The sequence below is a fragment of the Heterodontus francisci genome, chromosome X (assembly GCF_036365525.1).
Source record: "Heterodontus francisci isolate sHetFra1 chromosome X, sHetFra1.hap1, whole genome shotgun sequence".
Lineage (NCBI taxonomy): Eukaryota > Metazoa > Chordata > Chondrichthyes > Heterodontiformes > Heterodontidae > Heterodontus > Heterodontus francisci.
The window spans coordinates 17,285,715-17,303,155 of record NC_090421.1 but is presented as its reverse complement, the minus strand read 5'-3'; the positions used below and the strand labels follow the sequence as shown (position 1 = coordinate 17,303,155).

General features: G+C 43.2%; 1 protein-coding gene across 8 annotated transcripts in view; it reads left to right on the top strand.

Annotated features, from left to right (window-relative positions):
• Nucleotides 1–17,441, top strand: part of slc11a2 (solute carrier family 11 member 2) — a 110,844-nt gene that overhangs the window by 80,573 nt on the left and 12,830 nt on the right. For all 8 annotated transcript variants that reach the window (XM_068024628.1, XM_068024625.1, XM_068024627.1 and 5 more), the window contains 3 exons: nt 1,513–1,586; nt 12,436–12,589; nt 14,539–14,592. In XM_068024628.1, the coding sequence (XP_067880729.1) occupies nt 1,513–1,586; nt 12,436–12,589; nt 14,539–14,592 (282 nt within the window). The remainder of the gene's footprint in view (nt 1–1,512; nt 1,587–12,435; nt 12,590–14,538; nt 14,593–17,441) is intronic.

The window sequence follows — 17,441 nt, the reverse complement described above, 5'->3', positions numbered from 1 at the left end:
GTCAACAGGCCCAGGCCTGACCTGTTTCCTGTTGCAGAACTTTTTCTAACTGACCTCCAGCATATGTGTCTTTGCACTTTGTGTTTCTCCAGGACAGGAGGTTTGTCAGTTTTTCCCCGACTCCTTCCATGTCCATGGGTAGGCCAGGGGAACTGCCAATTACCCACCTACTGCCCTCCAAAAAGTAGATTTCTACCAGACAACCTCATGCTGAATATGCATGAACACCACCTCCTGTGAACTGGAAGCATCTGAAATGAGGCGACAAGCCCTGTATTGTCCCAGATCAATATGTGTACCAGTTTCGCTGGCAGGCTTATTAATATATCAATCTGCTCTTTGTCAAGATGTGCTCCATCCTTTTCCTATGTCAGCAAAGCAAGAAAAGCTTTGTGAATTAACCCGTAAAGTTTGACCCTCAGATGTGTTTTAGCTTAAAACAAAATTCTGTCCTGGCTCAAATAGCCAACAATCCTTAATTGTAAAACTTACCTAACAAGTAGCATTGTTTCCAGTCCTGGTATTGGTGAGGATACATTTGGATCTTTGATCTTCAGTTTTATGAGGGCAGCAGTTGATGTAGCATGTTGTCTCAACAGAGAATAGTAGAAGAATGCTCTGTACCCATATTCCTCGTGGTGTATTCCTGATCTTGGTCAGATTATTGCTTGAAGGAATTGGGTGAGGCCCATGGTTATTGAGAAGACAAGGTGGAGAGAGGTAAATTGTCAAATGGGGGTGGTATAAGTTAACCAATGGTGCTGATTTTGTTCTTTATATGTTGAATAAATGGTAGGAATGACCAAAAAGTAACTTCTGACTGAATGCATGTGTAATTTACCGTTGTCCGGAACTTGAAATTAACCATTAAACGCTATGTAATGAATCTTTTTTAAAACTTACTTGAAGCAAAAAGAAATCAATGCCAGAAAAAGGATGAAAATGAGAGCAGCATTGTGACAGGGATGGCCAAAGTAAACAATCAAAGGCTGAAGGTACTCTGGTTGCAGGGTAATGGATGAGTTGCTTCATCTCTTGGTATACCAGCGATGGGTAATAACTCTCCTATCCTCTTGACAGACAGGTGGACGTACTCAGTCCAGACCATGACCCTGGCCATCTAGTTAATCTTCGATGAAATAATAAGCTAAAGCTAAATGAAATGCGGCAAAATGTTGAAGCTATTGTCAGACAACTTTGGTTGGCAAGTTTGCAGACAGACGCAGCGTCTCACTGCTGCTGTCACTCAGACACGAGTGCAGGCCCAGTGATTCCACCTTTGACTCAGATGAATCTGTTGTAAATGTAGCAGTGAGTAACTGTGATTCAGGATTGGATCTTTGACACAAGCTGGGCTTCTCGCACTAGTCAGGGCGGAATGTACCTGGGCTGTGGAAGGAGATCAGTCTGGGTTTGTGTGTTCATTATGGTTGTATCTATAATTCTGGTTTATTCATAGTGGCACTGCTCTCCAGACCTAGCTCTAACAAATGACCTTTCAATTCTTTGCAGCTGCCATTTGCATTGATCCCGATATTGACGTTTACAAGTATGAGCTCAGTAATGCACGACTTCGCCAATGGTCTGTAAGTAATCTGATTGCTCTTTATTTTTCTTTCATCTCTGCCATGTAATTAAAAAAAAAAAAAATTCCACAGTTCACATCTGTTGCTCTACGTATAAAACCTTAGAATAGTTTTCAGCTGTAACTCACTCCTGGATAACTGCTATTCTATATATAACCCACTCCCTCCCCTCCACTCCCAAACCCCATACCTCTTGATTAGATTCCAGTCTGTAACTCACTCCCAGGTATCTGTTATTCTATAAATAAACCTCCGAACCCCTCAATTAGATTCCAGCCTATAACTAATTTCTGGGTATCCATTGCTAAGGATGACTGATAACAGAAGGCAGCTCACCATCCCCTGCTGAAGGGAAAATAGGGATGGGCAATAAATGCTGGCCTTACCAGCGATGCTCACATCCCAAAAGAGCATAAAAAATACAAACAACCTAGACTTGGTGTAGAGAGTAGCATGATAAAGTTTACAGATGATACCAAACTTGGTAAAGTAGTAGATAGTGATGAGGATAGTTATTGGCTTCAGGATGGTGAAATGAGCAGAAACATGGCAGATGGAGTTCAATGTGGTAAAGTGTGAAATGCTGCACTTTGGGAGGAGTAATCTGGAAAGACAGGAAATTATAAATCATACAATTTAAAAAAGTGTCAATGAACAGAGAGACCTTGGTGTCCAGAGACACACACCCATAAAGGTGGAAGGGCAAATTGATAAGGTGGTTAAAAAGCTGTGGGTGACCTGGGTTTATAAATGGAGGAATAAAATATAAAAGCAGAGAGATTATGCTGGAACTTTATAAATCACTGGTTAGACCTCCGCGGGAGAATTGTGGATAATTCTGGGCACCACACTTCAGGAAAGATGTAAAGGTCTTAGAAAGGGTACAGAGGAGGTTTAACCAGGATGTTATCAGGGATGAGGAACTTCAGTTATGAGGAGAGGTAGGACTGTTCTCCTTGGAACAGAGAAGGTGAAGAGGTGACCGAATAGAGTTTTTCAAGATGAGAGGTTTTGATCGAGTAAATAGAGAAAGGCTGTTTCCTCTGGAGAGTGAGTCATTAACCAGAGGTTATAGGTTCAAAACAATTGGGTAAAGATCTAGAGGGGAGATGAGGAGTGACCGTATTGAAGGTGGGAAAACCTGCTGTTTGTAGAGAGGACTGATGTACACAAGAAGTTCAGACAGTGTCAATGTGGTTGGAAATTCAAGGTAAAAAGAGATTGTTACATTACTAGGATTGTACTCCAAACCTCCTAACTGTGGAAGGGAAAAATGGAGGAGGAAATCTGTAAACAGAGTAAGGGAAATATTAAAGTTGTTCTAGGAGATTTTGATTACTCCCTCCCTGTGTCAATGAGTGGGTAAATAAAACAAAGGGGATGGAATTTCGGCAGTGTGTACAGGACTGCTTCCTCGAACAGTCTGTCCATAGACCGACCAGGGGAAAGGCAGCACTAGGTCTAGTTTTGAATGATGCAATAGATCGGATAGATGCCGTGAATATGGGGAACACTTGGGGAATAGTGAACATAATTGAAGGTCTAAGGTCAAAATAGAAAGGTAAAGGTTAACACAAAAACCAAGGGGCGAATTTTCACAAGATGAGTGAGTTAGCTAATGTGAACTGGAAACAGAAATTGGCACACAGGAGATTGCAGAGCTGCAGGATAAATAAATACCAATAAAAATTAGAATATTTTCAAGTTTCTGGATACTGTGAATAAATAATGTTGAAGAGAAGGGCATCTGGGGGCCTATAGGTATGATTTAAAAAGATTGAAATTAAGAGAGATTATGTGAAAATAAAATAAAAGGTGAAGGAAGCAAGGAAGGGGGTATGAGGAGAGCATCTGAAAATGATAAAGAACAGTATTGTACAAATATATCAGTAAAAAGGGAATTGTTCAATGTGAGGTGGGCCCGCTGTGAGGAGAGGATCGTGACTTAGTAGAGGATAGATAGAAACTGGCAGGGATACTTGACAAGGACTTTGCAGTGTTAACAATAGAGCAGGATCTGGGGAGGAGGAAAATCCTGAATTAGTTAAAAGTAAGATGACAGATATTACAATAAATAAAAGGCAAGTATTAGAAAAGTTTGTTAAAGGAGGACAAAGTGCTGGGACTTGATGGGATACATTGAAGCTTCTGAGGGAAATGGGGTAGAACTCGTGAAAGCCATTGAAATTATATTTCAGGGTTCTTTAGAGGGTGGATGTGTGTCTGAAGACTGGGGAATGACCAATGTAATATCCATTCTCAAAAAGAGAGAGAGATCTGGATAATTACAGGACAGTTAGTTTAACATCTTTGGAATCTTTCATTTAATGATGAAATTACTATATATCTGGATGCAGAGAAAATAATTAGAAGCAGCCAGCATGGATTTCAGAAAGGGTGATCATGTTTAACAAGCTTGATGCTATTGAGAGTTTTAAATTAATTTTGTGGGGGGAATGGGCACCAGGATGAAACAATGGAGAAGTGAAACAAGGTGCGCAGAGCACTGGAAGAGCCAAATAGCACGAGAGTAAACAATAGTTCAAAAGTAGGAGGGATCAGACAGGGGGCAAATGTGAAGCAGTCTAAGTTGGATTTGGAGTGCATGTATGTGATTTCACAGGGCACGGTAAATAAGGTTGGTGAGCTGTAGGCACATGAGACTATGATATTGTGGCTCAAAGAATGGGAGGATTGAAAACTTGATATTCCTGGCTATAAGGTATTCAGGAAAGATATAGAAGGAGAAAAAGGAGGAGGGGTGGTGGCAGTATTGATCAAATAAACTGTTATATCACCGGAGAGGGATAATGTAGTTGAGGGTTCAAAGAATCTACTTTGAGAATTAAGGAAGAATAGAGGAGTTATTATGCGACTGGGCGTATACCACAGTTTATCAAATAGTGAAAAGGAGGTAGAGGGGCAAATTTGCAGGCAAATCACTGAAAGATGCAAGAACTAACTAGAGGAGTAGCGACTTCAGTTATCTTAATATAGGCCAGGATAGTAACAGTACAAAGGACAGAGGGGTAGTAATTCCTGAAATATGTACCAGAGAACTTTCTTGCTCAGTGTGTTTCCAGCCCAATGAGGAAGGAAGCAGTGCTGGATCTAGTTTTGGGAATGAAGTGGGGCAAGTGGAGTATGTTTCAGTGGGAGAGCATTTGGGGAACAGCGATCATAATATCAGCTTTAGAATAGTTAGGAAAAGAACAAGGTGCACTCATGTAAAAATACTTAACTGGAGGTGGGCTAACTTCAGAAAAATGATCAGACCCAGGTGGATTGGAATCAAACGTTGGTAAGCAAAACAGTAATTGAACAATGGGAGACCTTCAAAGAGGAGATGGTTCACGTGCAGATTCCCATGGGGGGGAAGGAAAGGACATTCAAAGCTTGAGCTCCCTGGATGACAAATGATCGAGGTTAAAATGCCACAAACTTCCAATTCTCCTTGGATGTGGGTTGGTGCCAGTGGACTGATTGCAAATGTCACACCCCTGTTTAATATGAGGAAAGGGATAAATTTGGCAAATACAGGCCAGTCAAAATGACATCAGTGGCGAGGAAACATTTAGAGACAATAATCCAGGTCAAAATTAATTGGTATTTGGAAAACTATGGGCTAATGAATGAAAGTCAGCATTGATTTGTTAAAGGCAAATAGTGTTTGACTAACTTGATTGAATTATTTGAATTAATGCAGAGGATTGATGTGGGTAGTGCAGTTGATGTGTATATGGACTTTCAAAAGGTGCTTGACAAAGTACCAAATAATGGATGTGTTACCAAGATTAAAGAATATAACATAAGAAATAGGAGCTGTAGTAGACAATCTGTCCCTTCAAGCCTGCTCTCCCACTCAACAAGATCATGGCAGATCTTCTACCTCAACTTCACCTTCCCACACTATCCCTATATCCCTTAATTCCCTTAGTACCCAAACATCCGTGGCTGTCTGTCATGAATATACTCAACGACTGAGCTTCCACGGCTCTCTGGGGGAGAGAATTCCAAAGATTCACAACCCCTTGAGTGAAGAAATTTCTCCTTATCTTGTTCCTAAATGACCGACCCCTTATTCTGTAACTGTGACCTCATGTTCTAGATTCCCCAGCCAGTGGAAACATTTTCTCAGCATCTACCCTGTCAAGCCCCCTTAAGAATTTTATATGTTTCACTTCGATCACCTCTCATTCTTCTTAACTTCAGGGAATATAGGCCTAGTCTACTCAATCTCTCCTAATAGGATAATCCTCTCATACCAGGAACCAGTCTCGTGAGCCTTTGTTACACTCCTTCTCAGGCAAGTGTGTCCTTCCTTAGGTAACAAGACCAAACCTGCACATTGTACTCCAGGGTAACCTCACCAAAGTCCTGTATAATTGTAGTAAGATTTCTTTACTCCTCTGCTCCAATCCTTTTCTAATATAGGCTAACATACAATTTGCCTTCCTAATTGCTTATGCATTTTAACTTTGCGATTCATGTACAAGGATATCCAAGTCCCTCTGCATGCAAACATTTCCCAGTGTCTCACCATTCAAAATATTTTTTTTATTTTTCCTATCAAAGTGGATAACTTTACATTTTGCCACATTGTATTCCATCTGCCATGTTCTTGGCGATAACTACCACATTCCTTTTCACTCCCCCCACTTGAATGGCTTCCTGCACTATGGTGCTATGCTCAGTTTGCCCATCCACCCTGCAGTCCTTGTTCTCATCCACGCAGGTAGTAAGCACCTCCTACCTATAATAAATATATTATTATACCCCCCTACCTGTTGGTAAAAGTAAAGATCCGAGGCTCGTCCATCAATATATCCTGGATTCCCATACCTACCTGACATGCAGTCACACCCTCCTGTCCCTGACCATTGACCAACTCGAATTCTACTTAACCTAAGAGATGTGACTACCTCCAAGAACAAACTGTCTGTGACCAACGCCCCCCCACCCACCCTACCACCACTTCGCCCCGATGCCGTGCAATGCCTGCAGCTTGGACTTCAGTTATATGGAGAGACTGGAGAAGCTGGGGTTGTCCCTCGAGCAGAGAAGGTGAAGAGGAGATTTGATGGAGATGTTGAAAATTATGAAAGGTTTGATAGAGTAAATAAGGAGACACTGTTTTCAGTGACAGAGGGTTAGTAACCAGGGAACACAGATTTAAGGTGGTTGGCAGACAGGCCAGAGGTGACCTGAGGAAACGGGTTTTTTTTTTTTTACTCATAGTGAGTTGTGATCTGGAATGCGCTGCCTGGAAGGGCGGTGGAAGCAGATTCGGTAGTAACTTTCAAAAGAAAATTGGATAAATACTCAAAGGGAAAAAATATAAAGGGCACTGGAGAAAGAGCAGTGAGTGGGACTAATTGGATAGCCCTTTCAAAGAGCAGGCAAAGACACAATAGGCCGAATGGCCTCCTGTGCTGAATTTATATAGTTCCTTTAATATCCCAAGGCATTTCACGTAGGACACAATGTTCACAGAGCCAAGGGAAGAGGTAATGGGGGGAAAAATGTGGGTTTTCGGGAGGGTCCTAACGAAGAGAGGGAAGCCGAGAGGTTTAGGGATGGAATTGAAGAGTGTGGGCCCTAGATGGTTGAAGGCACGATGGCCAATGTTGGGTGAAGGTAGGTGGGATGCACAAGAGGCCGTAGTTCAAGATACAAAGCGTGCAATGGAAAGTGGTTGTGGGGCTGGAGGATGTTACAGGCATAAGGACGGGCAAGACCATGAAGATATTTAAACACATTTTAAATTCTCATGAGGGACTGGAGCCAATTTAGGTTAACTAGGGCAAGGTTCTTTGAGGAGGTGGCAGTTATGGTGGAAAGGGAAAGATATGGCTATGGTCAGAAACCCTTTGGCAAGGTACCATATAGGAGACTATTGGAGAACATTAAGGAATTAGGGGAGGGGTAGCAAATTATATTGAAGCAGGTTAGAAGGGAGGAGGGAGTTGAGGGTGATTTTCTCACGTTGATTGGAAATGGATACTGGTGTCCCACAAGGTTCTATTCTAGAACCACGATTGTTCACTCTGTGCATCAATGATTTGGATATAGGACTGCAGGGAGCACAGTCCAAATTTGCACAAGATATTAAAATAGGCATAGTAACTATATCTGAGGACCAAAGGAAGCTGCGAAAACATTAAAAAGATGGCAGAATGGGTTTTTAAAAAAAGTGGCACGTAGAAATGAGAGATGGTAGATTTTGGTATAAAAATAAAAGTAATTATAATTTGGATGGGGAAAAGCTGGGTGATGTGGAAGAGCAGAGGGATTTGGGGTTCAACCTAATAGGAGTAGGCCTTTCAACTCCTCAAGCCATTCAATTCAAATAAAATTTGGGAGACAGTGGCCTAGTGGTAATGTTACTGGACTGCTAATCCAGAGGCCCTGACTAATGCTGTGGGGACACTAATTCAATTCCCACCATGGCGGCTGGTGGAATTTAATTCAATTAATAAACCTGGAATAAGATACTAGTCTCAGTGATGGTGACCATGAAACTACCAGATTGTCGTCAAGATCCACCTGGTTTACTAATGTCCTTAAGGGAAGGAAATCTGCCGTCCTTATCTGGTCTGGCCTACGGGTGACTACAGAACCACAACAATATTGGTTGACTATGAACTGCTCTCTGAAATGGCCTAGCAAGCCACTCAGTTGTATCAAACCGCGACAGAAAAGTTGAAAAAGAATAAAACCGGACAGACCATCCGGCATAGACCTAAGCACTGGGAATGACAGAAGTACACACTGCCCAGTCGACCCTGCAAAGTCCTCTTCACTAACATCTTCAGAATTGTGCCAACATTGGGAGAGCTGTCCCACAGACTAGTTGAGCAACAGCCTGACTCGGCCATTCTCACCGAATCATACCTTAGTCAATGTTCCAGACTCAATCGCCATCGCTGGTTATGTCCTGTCCCACCAGCAGGACAGACCCACCAGAGATGGTGGCACAGTGGTATACAGTTGGGAGGAAGTTGCCCTGGGAGTCCCCAACATTGACTCCGGACCCCATGAAGTCTCATGGCATCAGGTCAAACATGGACAAGGAAACTTCCTGTTGATTACCACCTACCCCCTCCCTCAGCTGATGAATCAGTACTTCTCCATGTTGATCACCATTTGGAGGAAGCACTGAGGGTGGAAAGGGCACAGAATGTACTCTGGGTGGGGGACTTCAATGTCCATCACTCAGAGTGGCTCGGTGGCACCACTAGTGACTAAGCTGGCTAAGTCCTGAAGGACAAAGCTGCTAGACTGGGCCTGCAGTAGATGGTGAGGGAACCAACAAGAGGGACCTTCTTGACCTTGTCCTCCCCAATGTACCTGTTGCAGATGCTTCTGTCCTTGACAGTATTGGTAGGAGTGATCACCGCACAGTTCTTGTGGAGACAAAGTCCCGTCTTCACCCTGAGGATACCCGTCCATCGTGTTGTGTGGCACTACAACCGTGCTAAATGGAATAGCTTCAGAACAAATCTAGCAGCTCAAAACTAGGCATCCATGAGGACCTGTGGGCCATCAGCAGCCGCACAATTGTATACAACCTCAATCTGTAACCTCATGGCCCGGCATATCCCACACTCTACCATTACCATCAAGCCAGGGGACCAACCCTGGTTCAATGAGGTGTGCAGAAGGGCATGCCAGGAGCAGCACCAGGCATACCTCAAAATGAGGTGCCAACCTGGTGAAGTTACAACACAGAACTACATGCATGCTAAACAGGGGAAGCATCATGATCTAGCTGGAGCTAAGTGATCCCACAACCAATGGATCAGATTTAAGCTCTGCAGTCCTGCCACATCCAGTCGTGAGTGGTGATGGACAATTAAAAACTAACTGGAGGAGGTGGCTCCCAAATATCCCCATCCTCAATGATGGGGGAGCCCAGCACTTAAGTGCAAAAGTTGAGGCTGATTAATTTGCATCCATCTTCAGCCAGAAGTGCCAAATGGGTGATCCATCTCTGCCTTCTCCTGGGGTCCCCAGTATCACCGGTGCCAGACTTCAGCCAATCCAATTCGCTCCACGTGGTATCCAGAAATGGCTGAAGGCACTGGATACTGCAAAGGCTATGGGCCCTGACAATATTCCAGCAATAATACTGAAGACTTGTGCTCCAGAACTAGGCCCGCCCCTAGCCAAACTGTTCCATTACAGCTACAACACTGGCATCTACCCGACAATGTGGAAAATTGCCCAGGTATGTCCTGTGTGCAGAAAGCAGGGCAAATCCAAACCGGCCAATCACTGATGCAATCAGTCTACTCTTGTTCATCAGAAAGTGATAGAAGGGGTCATCAATAGTGCTATCAAGTGGCACTTGCTGAACAATAACCTGCTTACTGACGCTCAGTTTAGGTTCCGCCAGAGCCACTCAGCTCCTGACCTCCTTGCACCCTTGGTCCAAACATGAACAAAAGAGCTGAATTCCAGAGGTGAGAGTGACATCATGAAACCCTAGCAAAATTGAAATCAATGTGAATCGGTGGGGTGGGGAACCCTCCACTGGGAGCACAAAGGAAGATGGTTGTGGTTATTGGAGGTCAATCCTCTCAGTCCCAGGACATTACTTCAGGGATTCCTTAGGGTAGTGTCTTGGGCCCAACCATCATCTTCAGCTGCTTCATTAATGACCCTCCCTCCACATAAGGTCAGAAGTGGGAATGTTCGCTGATTGTACGATATTCAGTACCATTTGCGACTCAGATATAGAAGCAGTCAGTGTCCACATGCAGCAAGACCTGGACAACATTCAGGCTTGGGTTGATAAGTGGCAAGTAGCGTTCACACCACACAAGTGCCAGGCAATGACTATCTCAAACGAGAATTAATCTAACCATCTCCCCTTGACATTCAATGGCATTACCATTGCTGAATCCCCACCATCAACATCCTGGGGGTTACCATTGGTCCAGTGAAGCTCCTGGTCAATCACATAAACACTGGCTACAAGAGCAGGTCAGAGACTGGGAGTTTCTGAGGGGAGTAACTCACCACCTGACTCTCCAAAAGCCTGTCCACCATCTACAAGGCACAAGTCAGGAGTGTGATGGAATACTCTCCACTTGCCTGGATGGGTGCAGCTCCAACAACACTCAAGAAGCTTGACACCATCCAGGACAAAGCAGCCCACTTGATTGGCACCCCATTCACCACCTTCAACATTCACTCCCTCCACCACTGGCTCACTGTGGTAGCAGTGTGTACCATTTACAAGATGCACTGCAGCAACGCAACAAGGCTCCTTAGACAGCATCTTCCAAACCCGTGACCTCTGCCACCTAGAAGGACAAGGGCAGCAAATGCATGGGAACACCACCACCTGCAAGTTCCCCTCCAAGTCGCACACCATCCTGACTTGGAACTATATCGCCGTTCCTTCACTGTCGCTGGGTCACAATCCTGGAACTCCCTTCCTAACAGCACTGTGGGTGTACCTACACCACATGGACTGCAGCGGTTCAAGAAGGCAGCTCACCACCACCTTCTCAAGGGCAATTAAGGACAAGTAATAAATGCTGGTCTTGCCAGCAACGCCCACATCCCATGAAAGAATTGAAAAAAAAACCTTGGCTGATCTGCGCATCAACTTCATTTTATCTGCTTTAGCTTCATGTCCCTTGATACTCTTACCAACAAAAATCCATCAAACACAGTTTTGAAAACTCCAATTATCCCCCTGCATCCAGTGCTTTTTAGGGAGAATGTTTCAGATTTCCATTACCTTTGTTATAACTCAGATAGCCAGGTGGTGAAGGATAGAACTGGAGCATTGTCTTTATACATTTTCAAGCTTTTATTTAGAGATACATTACATATTGTGTGTAACAACCTTCTTTCAGCCTGCTATATATAAGCACAGGCGAGTCCCCAATTAATGCCACTGCCTGAATAATACCCAATTGATATATACAATTAACACCATTTGTGTGTTTAAAAAAAAAAGTGCTTCCTGACTTCACTTCTGAATGACCTAGCTCTAATTTTAAGATTAATTGCCCTTGTTCTGGATTCCCTCACCCAAGGGAACAACTTCTCTATATCTTCCCCCATTGATTACTTCAATCGTTTTAAACCCTTCCATTAGATCACCTCTAAACCTTCTAAACTCCAGGGAATACACATGTTTATGCGACCTGTCCTCATCACTTAAGTCTTTTAGCCTAGGTAGGGAATATAAAAGTGGAGGTGTAATGGTGAGTTTATATAAAAATTTACTAAGACCACAGATGGAGGACTGTGCGCAGTGTTGCACTGCACGTTATTGGAAGAATGTTAAGGCAATAGAGAAGATGCAGCTCAGATTCACTAGGATGCTGCCTGTTATCAAGAAATACAGTTACAAAGGAAGACTTGGAAAAAAGTTGTCTTTTTGCTAGAACTGCAGATTACAGGGTGATACAAGTTTTAAAAATTCTGAAAAGGGACAGGGTAGATAGAAATGGGCTGTTTGCAGCAGATGAGGGGTCAAGAACAAGGGTACACCGATATCAGGTTAATTGTAAGAAATTTAGGACAGAGTAGGAGAAGCTTCATTTCCCCAGAGAGTTATCTCCAGTTAACTGGGGTTAGTGATTGAAGCAGAGAACATGGCAACATTTAAGAATCAGTTCGACAGGTGCTTGAAGCAAGGGAAATAAAGGGTCAGGCTGGGAGCATTGGATTAGAATACTGCTCATGGATGGGTAAACACTAACAAGACTGGTTGCACTGAATGACCTATGTTGTAATTTGTGTGTAATTCTATATAAAATTGGTGGTCTTGGTTATGATGTCTTGAGCATAATTCGCATTTGTGTTTTTTTTTTCCCCCCCTTAGGGCATGGAAGATCGCTGGCGGTATCATTGTTTTTATCATCTGTGCCATTAATATGTACTTTGTGATAGTTTATGTTTCGAGCCTGGGGCATGTGGCACTTTACCTGATTGCAGCCATCATTTCACTTGCATACTTGAGTTTTGTCGCTTACCTGGTAAGTCCTGGCACAGATTCTCCTGCTATCCGTCATAAAAAGAGCTTTCATACTAGCTCAGTCGGTTCATGCCCTGCTCGGTGTGCTGATGCAAAGCTGGAAAGCCCAGATTCAGTTGGGCATACATGGCATAATTTCAAAGTTTGCAGATGATATAAAACTTGGAAACGTAGTGAACAATGAGAAGGGTAGTAACAGACTTCAGAAGGGTGAAATGGGCAGACGTGTGACAAATGAAATTTAAGCAGAGAAGTGTGAAGTGATGCGTTTTAATAGGAGGAATGAGGAGAGGCAATATGGATTTGTTAGTACAATCTTAGCGAGGGTGCAGAGACAGAGACCTGGGGATGTATTTACACAAATCTTTGAAGGTGGCAGAACAAGTTGAGAAAGCTGTTGAAGCAAATGGGATCCTGGGCTTTATTAATAGAGGAATAGAGTACAAAACCAATGAAATTATGGTAAACCTTTATAAAACACTGGTTATACTTCAACAGGGGTATTGTCGAATAGTGGGCACCACAAGAATGTCTAGGCCTTGGAGAGGGTGCAAGAAGAGATTTTCTAGAATGGTACCAGGGATGAGGGACTTCAGTTGTGTGGAGAGACTGGCGAAGCTGGGATTGTTTTCAGAGCAGAGAAGGTTATGAGGAGATTTCGTAGAGGTGTTCAATATCATGAAGGGTCTTGATAGATTAAATAAGGAGAAACTGTTTCCACTGGCAGAGGGTCAGGAACCAGAAGAGACAGATTTAAGGTGATTGGCAAAAGAACCAGAGGCAAGATGACGAAACAATTTTTTTTTTACACGGCGAGTTGTTGTGATCTGGAACGTGCAACTTGAAAGGGCGGTGGAAGAACATTTCAATAGTAGCTTTCAAAAGAGAATTGGAGAAATAGTTGAAGGGGAAAAATTTACAGGGCTCTGGGAAAAGAGCAGACGAGTGGGACGAATTGGAAAGCTCTACCAAAGAGCCAGCATGGGCATGATGGGCTGAATGGCTGCCTCCTGTGCTGCATTATTCTGTGATTCCCTGTCTGTGTTGGGTTTCTTACTTGGAGTGGTGTAGGAGGTAAAACAGACTGGATCAGCATCCCTGGGCAAGGCAGGTAGAGAATCAGCCTGCATTCCTGCAGATGATAGCTATCCAGAGACACTTGTTAGTGCATATACCTGTATGGACATCAACCTCTGCTCTTATGCCTTTATGTGCCAGCATTTGCTGTGTCAGCCCAATGATAGAGAACTGTGAGGGAGGCTGGCACAAGTACCCTAGAAAGAGGCACCCCTTCCAGAATGGAATTAGGGTGAGGAATTTCTACAGAACAATAGAGCATCCAAGAAAAACTGTACAAACTAGTTTGGGTTGGGGGTTCTCCTTCTGAACTGCAGATGCATGGTAAGCATCAGCCGTGTTGTGCTCATGGAAGAATGAGGCAAATCTGAGAGTTAACCAGAGAAAACTCATTTTGAATGTGTCGCTCGAAATGTCAGCATACTCTGGGCAGATTTGCACTCTGCTAGGGGCAGCGAGGTTGTAAACCTTAAATAAAAGCAAAATACTGCGGATGCTGGAAATCTGAAATAAAAACAAGAAATGCTGGAACCACTCAGCAGGTCTGGCAGCATCTGTGAAAAGAGAAGCAGAGTTAAGGTTTCGGGTCAGTGACCCTTCTTCTTTTCACAGAGGTTGTAAACCTGTTCTTTATAAACACTTTTACGATTCCAGTACACCTAGCACACACAGAAAATCTCCCTCTGCCTTCTGCACATTACTCCCCTTAACAGATGATTGATGTATAGAGTGCAGAGAGGAAAGAACCTGGCAACCAACCGAGCCTGCTCCTTAGACTCAGTGGGGGGATGTGTGGTGGAGAGAGGGAAGGAATCCTTTGAGTGATTTACGTAATGAAGTGACCTTTCTTTGCTTTGTTTCTTGTCCCTCTAGGTCTGGTACTGTGCTGTCTCACTGGGAGTCCCCTTTCTGAACTGCGGACGCATGGTAAGCAGCAGCAGTGCTGTGCTTATAGAAGAACGAGGCGAGTCTGAGAGTTAACCAGAGAAAGCTCCTTTTATACATCCCTGTGTCAACACGCTGGGGTCTAGCTTTATTGGGTTACACTCTGAGCACTGTTCCATCGGGAACTACATGAAAGCTATTATGCAAGCTTTCACCAGAGGGCATTCAGTAAAATAGTTGCCTGGAATCAAACATCCATGGTAGGGTTTTAGAATCATAATTATTAATGAGAAGCTTCAAAGTAAATTCTAGTTTAACACTCTACTTTTTAGATTTTAGATAATAGTACATATATAGCAGTGGCTGACCAAACATCCCTTTCTACCCAACTCCAAGAGTCTGGTGCTCTCAACATGTATTGTAAATCCCAAGGGTGTATTTTATATAGGTATTGTGCAGCCACGATCGAGATGTAGAAGTTTTACTGTCAACGATTTGTAATGTTTTTAAATGAAAACTATTTTGTAAAAAAAAAAATGAATGCATGGACCACTGTAGCCAAGCATTTACTGGCCCAACACTTGGGACAGGTCTGTCTTCAGACCATGAACTAACACAACAGTGCTCCTCCTCTTTGTGTGTGAAATGTTCTACTGGGTGATAGCATAGCTTCAGCTTCCTTCTCAACTCCCTGCCACCATGAAAGGGCAGTTTTTAGCCTTGAAGTATTCTAATTAAAAGTGTCACAATTTGAAACATTTTAACATAGGTTGGGGATGAAAATGGAAGTTTAACCGGGTATTTGCTTGAAAAGTGTCAATTGTGACGCATTCCCATGGACCCAATTTACAACTTCCTTTAACTACATGGGATCGGAAACTGGGATTCTGCAAACTGTTTCTGGACTGACCAAGCAGCTAAGTGCCTGCAAGGTTCAAAACCATATTTCCAGGAATGTTAGCAAAATGGAGTCCAAACTGTGGGCTGGCCCCATTGAGTAAAAGGAAATTGCATTTTTATTTTCTGTTTTTTTTTATTTAATCCAGTTTTTGGTTCTAGAAAATTTAAATAATAAATTCCAGTGCTCCCAATGTGCTGCGGTACTGAGTGTCTCAGACCAGATAGAAACCAGGTTTAATCCCTGGTCTGTGTTGTATTAGCTGATCTCAACTGAGATGGCAGTCCAGACTCCATAAGTAAGAGGGGGAAAATAATGCCAAATTCCTGCTCTTGATCACTATTCCCCTGCTGGGCAGTGCCTATGTGTGGGTTCAGGGTGAGGGCAGGATCAGGCACAGCTGTGGTGTCCATCAGGGTTAGATGACCTATGAACCCCAGCAAGAGTTGACCCTTTGAGAGGGAAGATCAGCAGAGCAAAAGAAAGAACCATCCTCTATCTGTGCCATATCTTGGAGTGAACCCACTTGGTTTGCCTCAGTTTGCATTTCCTTTATCCCAATGGTTTTGTAGATTTTTTTTTTTTAACCCTGCTGGTACCCGCACCTCACTGTGTCACTCTGGATCCAGGTTCACTGTGTCTGGCAGAGACTACCCTCGTACCTGGAACTTGTGGCATTGTTTTCAGATAGTGAGGATTGTGATTTGGTTTGCCATGGTTCAATCTTTAGAGCATGGTTTTGACACTGAGTCACCAATTTAAAATAAACTCAATCTAAACCACAAGTTTCATATGAAAACTTAACTTGCTTACAATGAAGTGGGTCCAAATTACAGCATCTCCTTTCCTAAGTGGTGCAGTTAACCCTGGTGCATCAGATATTGCAGGTGTGTCTGGCAATTGCTTAATGGTTTTAAAAATGTCAAATGGCAGATGTGTTTGAAGTAATGATGTGTGTATTTTTAATTAAAATTATTCTGAGATCTATCTGAGACCCCAGCTATGTTAACAGTCAAGGGTCCCATTAAACTTTCCTTTTCCTGCCTTTCTCAGTCCTGTGTCCTCTTAAGGAATAGACCAGTTTCAGATGCAAAAGAGAGCCAACCCCACCTCCCAATAGCACTCGGTGCCCCTTGCAGTGGGGGGGAACTTGGCACAAGGGGCCACAGGTGCTGAGTACCAAAGGGAGATAGAGGGAGAGGGATCGATCAGGGCCATAAATGTCAAGTGTGCTGATCATGATATCTGAGACAGTGGGAACTCAGAAGAAAACAAGTTAATATAACTTCTCTCAGGATGGCATGCTGATGCTGTTCTGAGGTTAGGACCGAGATGCACAGTTGTATCAGTACAGAATTCTTTACTCTGTATTGAACCCATGCTGTACGTGCCCTGGGAGTGTTCGATGCTGGGCACTTAAAATGGAACATGTTCCATTCCCCAGCGCTAACATCCCTGACTTTAATAATGGCCAAATTAACAAGAAAGCTGTGCCTCTGTTGACAGTGTTGGTAAGTTCTGAAAATATAACATTCTGTGTGAGTGTGTTTGACACACCAGGTCTCTCTCCAATGGTAACTGCATATATTTTTACCAAGGGGGCTGTTTATGCAAGAAACACTTGCTTACTGCCTCAGTCAGCAAGTGCAGGTGTAAAGTTTAGAGGGGTGTTTGGTAGCTTGTTGGTGACTTCCAGTTGCAGGACTTCTGATCCCAGTAATATTTCAAGCCTGGAACTTGTGAATTATCAGTTCTTATAGTAATGGTGACAGGGATATGTTTTTAGAAATTGGATAAGTTTTTTTTTAAGTCTTCCATTAAGTGTTCAGTATTTTAAAGCTGCTAGAGATTTATTTCATTCCAGAATGAGATGCTGCATTTGTTCAGGGAGGGGAGGAAGGTGGCCCAAGTGCTGAGAGTCAGGAATCCCACCAGTGGTTGAGTCTGAGCACTAATTTGTGACTTTTTAAATCTGAAGCAAGTGGCTGGGTTT